The sequence below is a fragment of the Eimeria maxima genome, genomic scaffold (assembly GCF_000499605.1).
Source record: "Eimeria maxima Weybridge genomic scaffold, Emw_scaff492, whole genome shotgun sequence".
Lineage (NCBI taxonomy): Eukaryota > Apicomplexa > Conoidasida > Eucoccidiorida > Eimeriidae > Eimeria > Eimeria maxima.
In genome coordinates, this window is record NW_013563873.1 from 17,277 (window position 1) to 24,881 (window position 7,605).

The following is a 7,605-nucleotide window of genomic DNA, read 5'->3' on the forward strand; positions in this document are numbered from 1 at the left end:
AACGACAGCAGCAGCAACCGAATAGAAGAGAGCAGCAGCAGCAGGAACAGGAGCAGCAGCAGCAACAGCGACAGGAGCAGCAGCAGCACCAGCAGCAGCAGCAGCAGGAGGAAGGCTGCAGCAGAGCCCCTTACTCTCTCTGAAGCAGTCGGCAGCAGCAGGCTATGCAGCAGCAGCAGCAGCAGAAGCAGCAGCAGCAGCAAACAAGCAGATACTGCAGCACGACTTCCTTCAGAGGGGACCCCACCAAGAAACAATCAGCATTGCGCTGCAGCAGCAGCAGCTCCTCCAGCAGCAGCAGCAGCTGCTGCTGCTGCTGCTCCTGCTGCACCGAAGGGGTATGTGGGTGTAGAGGGCCCCTCTACTGCTGTACCCTTTTATCGAGGGATGGAGGGGCCCCCCCCAAGCAGCTTAAGGAGAGAGGGGGGGCCCCCAAAGACCCTTTGGGGGGTACCGCCGCCTAGTAGACCAGCAGCAGCAGGAGCAGCAGCAGCAGCAGAGCCTAGAGCAGCAACAGCAAGTGCACCAGCAGCAACAGCACCTACAGCGTCAGCAGCAGCAACTGCAGCAGCAACAACGGCAACGAGCAAGTTAGATGCTGCTGCAGGGGCCCCTAAGGAGAAGCAAGGAAGTACCCTAGGGGGCCCCCAACTAGATGTTAAGGTTAATGACACACAGAAAGGGGACATTCATATATATTGGCAAGTTAAGGAGGGGCCCCCGGGGGCCCCGGGGCCCTTGGGGCCCCTTGAGTTGCAGGCTTGTGTGGTAAACTGCAGCAGCAACATCAGCAGCAACAGCAGCAGCAGCAGCAGCAGCAAGCAGCAGCAGTTGCTGCTACACTCTACAAGCAGCCCCCTTGTTATCTCCCCTCCCTGCAGCAGCGGAGAGTACCACATAACGCTGCTGGTTAGGCCCGTACAGCAGCAGCAGCAGCAGCAGCAGCAGCAGCGCAGCAATTTGCCGCCAATATGTGGGGTGTCTGTACAGCTGGTCCTAGACAGCAGCAAAATCACCAGCCAGAGGGTTCGTACCCTTCCTGTCCATAGGCTGTCAGTAAGGGGGCCCCAGGGGCCCCCCAACAGGGGGCCCCCCTCCTCAATAAATTACAACAAGGGTAATCAGGCACAATCAATGGGGGGGCCCCTAGGGCCTCAACCTAACAAAGTAGAAAAAGGAGGGGCCCCCCAGCCGCTGCTGCAACCACAACAGCAGCAACGGCAACCACATCAGCAGCAGCAACAGCAGCAACTGCAGCAGCAGCAGCAGCAGCAACTGCAGCAGCAGCAACTGGAGGAGCAGCAACTACAACATCAACTACAACGGCAGCAGCAATTGCGACAGCAGCAGCAACAACTGAAAGAGCAACTGCAACAGCAGCAGCAACTGCAGCAGCGGAAGCAGCAGCAACTGCTGCAGCAGCAGCAACTACAGCAGCAGCAGCAGCCGCAACAGTCAAGAGCTTCGCACCTCCACACTGAGGAAGACCCCACAATTACAGGGGCCCCCGGGGGCCCCTCAGGGTACAGCCTTACATCGAGCAGCAGATGCATGCAGTCTGTTGTCCTTACACCCAATGCAGAAGCAGCAGCAACCGCAGCAGCAGCAGCAGCAGCAAGAGGACCCTCACCAACATATCCTGTATCTCCTGCTGCTGCCTTAGGGGTCAAGACCCCAAAGTCTGCTGCTGCAACTGCTGCTGCAGCATTAGAGGCAGCAGCAGGCCCTGCAGCAGCAGCAGCAGCAACTGAAGCAGCAGCAGCAGCACCAACAACACCTCGCCGTGCAGCAGCAGCAGCAATTGCCTTGGCAGCAGCATTCTCTCCTCGTGCTGCTGCAGCAACAGCAAAGGCAGCAGCAAAAGCAACACAAATGTTGGGGGCCCCCTTGACCCCTAAAGTTGAGGGCCCCCCTCCACCTCTCTCGAGGTCTTCGTGCCCTACGGGGGCCCCCCAAGGGGGCCCCCCTTCAGCTCCTTCGAGGGTCTCGTGCCCTCCGGGAGGGGCCCCCCAAGGAGGCCCGCCTGCTGCTCCTTCGAGGGTCTCGTCCCCTGCGGGGGCCCCCCAAGGGGGCCCCTCTGCCAAAAAGGGGCCCCCTAACATTCAACTGACAAGGACCCACCTAAGGCAGATGATAAAAAACCCCGTAGGTTGTCCAGGGGGGCCCCCAATGGCTGTGGGGCCCCCCATGGGGGCCCCCTCCCAAGAGGGTACTACGTTGTTTGCTGCTGCACCTGCAGAGGTTGGGACCCTAGAGTACACTGTACCCAGTCGGGGAAGTTGGGGCCTCTGGAGGCCCCCGGGGGCCCCCTTCGCTCCTTCGCCCTCTGGAGAGGTGCATGCGCAGGCTACTGCAGCAGCAACAGCTTCTGCTGCTGCTGCAGCAGGCTGGGGCCCCCTGCAGCAGCAACCGACTCGGCTGACTCAGGGTACCGCTGTACCCTTCGGTGTTGTTACCCATAAGGGGGCCCCCGTTGCTACAGGCCCTGAGCAATATGCGGGGGCCCCCTTGATGGGGACTTCTTGGAGGGGGGCCCCCCCAGCAGCAGCAACGGCAACAATCCGAAGTACCTCGATTGATTCGGGGGCCCCCCAGCAAGCACAAGGACCCCTAACTCCCTTAGCGGGGGCCCCACTAGGACCCTATACTATAAGGGGCCCCCAAGTATCTACTATACCTACAGTGTCTGTACACCCCACAATACATCATCAAGAAGACACAATAAGACCCCCTTGGGGGCCCCCTTCGTACCCTCTTGGGGCCATGGGGCCCCCCGGACGAACAGCAGCAACGTACGGGGGGCCCCCTACAGGGGCCCCGAGAGGCAGATCGCCACCGTACATTGAAAGGGGGCCCCCAAGGGGGCCCCCTTCTGTTGATAGCAGCAGCAGAGGGTACAGCGTGGTACCCATGTACAGACCAACCAGGTACTGCAGGGAGACATTAAGTGAGACCTTGAGGGGCCCTCAGGGGCCCCTCGACGGGACCACCAAGATGGCTGCAGAGGGGCCCCCCGGGGTGCCCCCCCAGGGATGGGGGGCCCCCCTTTGTAACACAATAACGGGATGCAGGATAGTGGGGCCCCCTCTAACCAGGAGGGCCCCCAGCCTAGCGAGGCCCTCCTGTGGGCCCCTTATGGGTATGCCAGGGGGGCCCCTCAACACCACTCAAGTAAGCATACACACCAGCAGCAGCAGCAGCAGGAACAGCACACAGAGCACTGTGCAGCTGCAGGGGCCCCCCAACGGAGCCTGTGCTGCTGCTGCTGCGCAACACCATATGTGGCTGATGCAGCAGCAATACCTCAGGCAACAGTGGCAACAGCAGCAGCAGCAGCAGCAGCAGCAGCAGCAACACCAACAGCAGCAGCAGCAGGGTTCACATACACCCCGAGGGGCCTCCCTGAGGGTACCACAACTGTTTGCCCCTCAGCAGACACCTAAAGATGTCTCCCTAATCAGCACTAGGGGGCCCCCCATGCAGCAGCAAACCCTGCAGCAGCAGCAGCAGCAGCATTACCTGCAGCAGCAACAGCTGCTGCACTTACAGCAAATGCAAGGTCATCAACAACACCAAGAAGCAGCAAGGCTCCATCAGCAGCAGCTGCAGCAGCTGCAGCAGCAGCAGCAGCAGCAAGACCACCCCCCACCGCAGCAAGCCAAACAGCAGCAGCAGCAACAGCAGCAGCAGCAGCAGCAGAAGCAACATGGATCCCCCCTACGTCTTATTAGGGCCTTAGATCCTCCTCCTCATGAGCAGCAGCTAACACAAGGTCATTACCTCTCGCAGCAGCAGCAGCAGCAGCAGCTGCGGCAGCAGCAGCTGCTGCAGCAGCAGGCGCAGCAGCAGCAAAGGCAGCAGCAGCAGCAGCAAATGGGCCCCCCTAGACAACCCCAAGGGGTTTAAGCCCCAAAACAGACAGAGTGTACAGGCAGCTGCATGCAGCAACCCTGCTGCTGCTGCTGCAGTTGCTGCTGCTGCTAAAAAGTAGTCCTGCAGCTTGTGCTGCTGCACATGCTGCTGCTGCTGGTGTTGCTGCTGCATCAGTTGCTGCTGCTGCAATAACAACAGCATTAGGGATAGTGTATTTATAATTTTATTTATTTTATTCCCTTTGCCCTTGCAGCCTAGGGTTTAGGGTTTAGGGTTTAGGGTTTAAGGGACCGAATATAGAAACCCTAAACATAATTTATTTTCTCCTTCCTTAGCTAAACCCTCGGGGGGCCCCCCCGAGGGTTTACGTTGCTGTAGGGTTTAAGGGGCCCCCAGGAGACACACGAGCACCTGGCTGCAGCAGCAGCAGCAGGAGCAACAGCAGCAACAGCAGCAGCAGCAGCAAGGTTTAGGGTTTAGGGTTTACTAGGGTTTGTTATAGAGGTCTTGTAGTAGTTAGGGTTTAGTGAGGTTAGGGTTTAGGGTTTAATGAGGTGCCTTCTAGGGTTTAGGGTTTACTAGGGTTGAGAGGCTGCTGCTGCACCGTATTCCGCCACACACAAGAAGGGGCAGGTGCAGCAGCAAGAGCAGCAGCAGCGGCAGCAGCAACAGCAGCAGCAGCAGCAAAAGGAGCAAGAGACACAGCAGTGTGTGTGCCAGCCGTGCGCAAAGAAGCAGCGGCATGTGCGCCCCTTCTAGGGTTTATTAGGGTTTAGGGTTTACTAGGGTTTAGGGTTTATTAAGATAAAAGGATTACTAGGGTTTTGTATGGTTTATTAGTGTTTATTCCTAGGGTTTAGTAAGAAGCTGCTTGTGTGCATAAACCCTAAACCCTAATGACCAGCGGCCTAACCACTGGTCTTCCTCCCCTCTCATCAATAGTAAACCCTAAACCCTAAACCCTAGAAATTAAATAATTAGCAAAAAGGGTTTATAAAGAGAAGAGAACAACCCTAAACCCTAGTCAAGGGGGGCTCATCCTCCTCGTGGCGCGCCGCTCGCATCGTTGGGGCCCGCCGCCATTGTAAACCCTAAACCCTAAACCCTAAACACTAAACCCTCAAAAAAAAAAGTGTTTTGTTTTTTCTTTTAAATATATTTTTAGGGTTTTAAAAATGGAAATTCCTACTTGTCAGTCAATCATCGATGATTGCTCGCAAATCGCTGACGCTCTCTACAATGCAAGACATGACAGTAAACCCTAAACCCTAAACCCTAAACCCTAAACCCTAGGATTTTCAAACCCTACAATGTATAATCTTATATCCTTCTCAATTACTTCCTAGATGCACAAAATTGGTGTGCTGGCACACCAACCTTCCCCCAAACCCTAAACCCTAATAAACCCCAATCCTTAAACCCTAAACCCTAATAAACCCCAAACCCTAAACCCTAAACCCTCGATATTATTGTCTATTCTGCAGCTCCCCGTATGGCCGCCTTAGGGTGTCTTGGTGCGGGGGTTTTGGGCCTCTTAACCTTTGGCACTTGCATTGGCGTTGTATTAAGAGAGTGGTGTATTGGCCCTCTTTTCTTCTTAAATATCGGACAAATGTAAACCCTAAACCCTAAACCCTAAACCCTAATCCGTAAACCTTAAACCCTTACGTCGATGTCTCACATGCAGCTACACCCTTACACATCGCCAGAACTGCTCTCCACCTCCTGAGTCTTTAATCGATCACCCTTTCCGCCCAAACCCTAAACCCTAAACCCTAAACCCTAAACCCTAATTTGTGTGCGTGCAGTATATTAAATTTGTTGATGGTTACTGCGGAGGCACAAAGAGTGTTGCCAATCCTCCCCATGGATGAATGCGTAGAGCGGAGGTTTGGCTTCCTTCTTAATGCTTTCTCTCGTGCTACTATTTATGCCTATCTTGGTAAACCCTAAACCCTAAACCCTAAACCCTAAACCCTAGGAAATTCAAAACCCTAATTCTTATATAACCCTCAATTATTCGCATTTTGTTTTTAGGTCTATCCTGTATTCCCCTGGGGGGTGTAACTTACCTCAGCTACCTCACAGGTAAACCCTAAACCCTAAACCCTAAACCCTAGCTTCTTCCTGTGGGTCGAAGAGGCAACCGTCTGCACTGCGGGGGGGTAGGCGGCGGCCCAGCTGCTGGTGACTAGGGTTTAGGGTTTAGGGTTTGTGGTTTTTGCAGGACCGCTGCTGTTGGGCGCAAGCGTCGTGACTGTGACTTTCAGGAGAAGACAGACAGTGAGGGTTTAGCACTAGGGTTTAGGGTTTAGGGTTTGCTGGGAGAGGGGTGCAGGGAAGGAGAAGAACAGACGAAGGGGAACACACATATAAAAACTTATATAGGGTTTACCTACCGGATCTAGGGTTTAGGGTTTAGGGTTTTAGGGTTTATGGGTTGTTTGTTGCTCAGCCTCCTGAAGGGGAAGCTATCCCCAGTTATTGATCGTCCAGTAGCACCAAACCCTAAACCCTTCTCCTCCCCAATAACCCTAAACCCTAAACCCTAAGCAGATTGGCGCAGGGTTTAGGCAGCAGCGTGGGAGGGGCCCCCTTTTGTTTGCAAGCAAGGCAAGGGGCCCCCCTACGGCTTGTTTTGGCATATGGGGACCCCTAGGGTATACCAGGGGGGCCCCCTTGGGTTTGCCATGGGTCCTCCTAGGGGTTTTTGCTAGGGGGGCCCCCTGAGGGTTTATAGCCTCCATAACAAATAGGAAGGGACAAAGGAGGCAAAAGAGGAGAAGATAAGAAATTAGGGGAGAGAGGGAAATCAGCCCTAAGAAGAAACACATAATATTAATTATACAAGTTATATATTTAGGGTTTATTAGGGTTTAGGGTGTAGTAGGGATTAGGGTTTAGGGTTTGCTAGGGTTTAGGGTTTGCTTCCTAGGGTTTAGATTTTGCTTTTTAGAATTTAGGGTTTGCGTATACGTGTTTATGCCTTTCTAGGTTTTAGGTATCCTTGTTACTATTTATCTGTTGCTTGGTACGATTTAGGGTTTATTAGGGTTTAGGGTTTAGGGTTTAGGGTTTAGGGTTTACCATCCAAATTTAGCTTGTAAGAAATGTTGATCAGATAATTGGAGAATATGCAACAATTGTCTAATTATATATTTTGTAAGAAGAGAGAGGCGAGGGTCTCCGTAAGAAATTGATCCACCATATACATTCCTGGAACATAAACCCTAAACCCTAAACCCTAAACCCTAAACCCTAAACCTGGTGAGTTGAAAAAAGGGAGTTTAATTAAATTCAGAAGAGTTAGAGAAACGGAAAGGGAAGGGATTAAGAGAGAATAAAACAGTAAATAACTGCTAGAGGTCCAAACCCTAAACCCTAAACCCTAAACCCTAGTGTTTTACCCCCATAAGGCTTCTTTAATTCTTGCTGGGCAAATTTCTCCCTCAGACATCGCCTGGTCTAATGAGACCATCAGCTGTACACACACAAACCCTAAACCCTAAACCCTAAACCTTAAACCCTTGGCCTTGTATGCAGGAAATACAACTAAATATCTAGGGTTTAGGGTTTAGGGTTTAGGGTTTAGGGTTTAGGGTTTACGTACCCCAAATGCGTATCCCTGACAATTCTTTAACTCCGCCTGAAATTGATATTCTCCAACCTGCAAAAAAAAAAAAAAAAAAAAAAAAAAAAAATTAATTAAAAAAAAAGAGAAAAAAAAAAAAA

At 53.0% G+C, this 7,605-nt stretch overlaps 3 protein-coding genes across 3 annotated transcripts in view; 2 read left to right on the forward strand and 1 right to left on the reverse strand.

Annotated features, from left to right (window-relative positions):
* The window catches only part of EMWEY_00035200 (hypothetical protein, conserved), a gene marked incomplete at both ends in the record, with an annotated part of 6,217 nt that extends 2,311 nt beyond the window's left edge, over positions 1–3,906 (forward strand). Inside the window, one exon of the mRNA XM_013478551.1 lies at positions 1–3,906. This exon is cut by the window's left edge and continues 1,431 nt beyond it. Coding sequence (XP_013334005.1) covers positions 1–3,906 — 3,906 coding nt within the window.
* A 1,791-nt stretch (positions 3,907–5,697) lies between these two features.
* Positions 5,698–6,361, forward strand: EMWEY_00035210 (hypothetical protein, conserved; the record flags this gene model as incomplete). The annotated part of the gene is made up of 3 exons (XM_013478552.1): positions 5,698–5,815; positions 6,101–6,156; positions 6,329–6,361. 3 exons carry the CDS (start codon positions 5,698–5,700, stop codon positions 6,359–6,361), a joined length of 207 nt encoding a protein of 68 aa, XP_013334006.1.
* Positions 6,362–7,024: 663 nt separating this feature from the next.
* Positions 7,025–7,354, reverse strand: EMWEY_00035220 (hypothetical protein, conserved; the record flags this gene model as incomplete). The annotated part of the gene is made up of 2 exons (XM_013478553.1): positions 7,025–7,103; positions 7,281–7,354. 2 exons carry the CDS (start codon positions 7,352–7,354, stop codon positions 7,025–7,027), a joined length of 153 nt encoding a protein of 50 aa, XP_013334007.1.
* Positions 7,355–7,605: the final 251 nt, after the last annotated feature.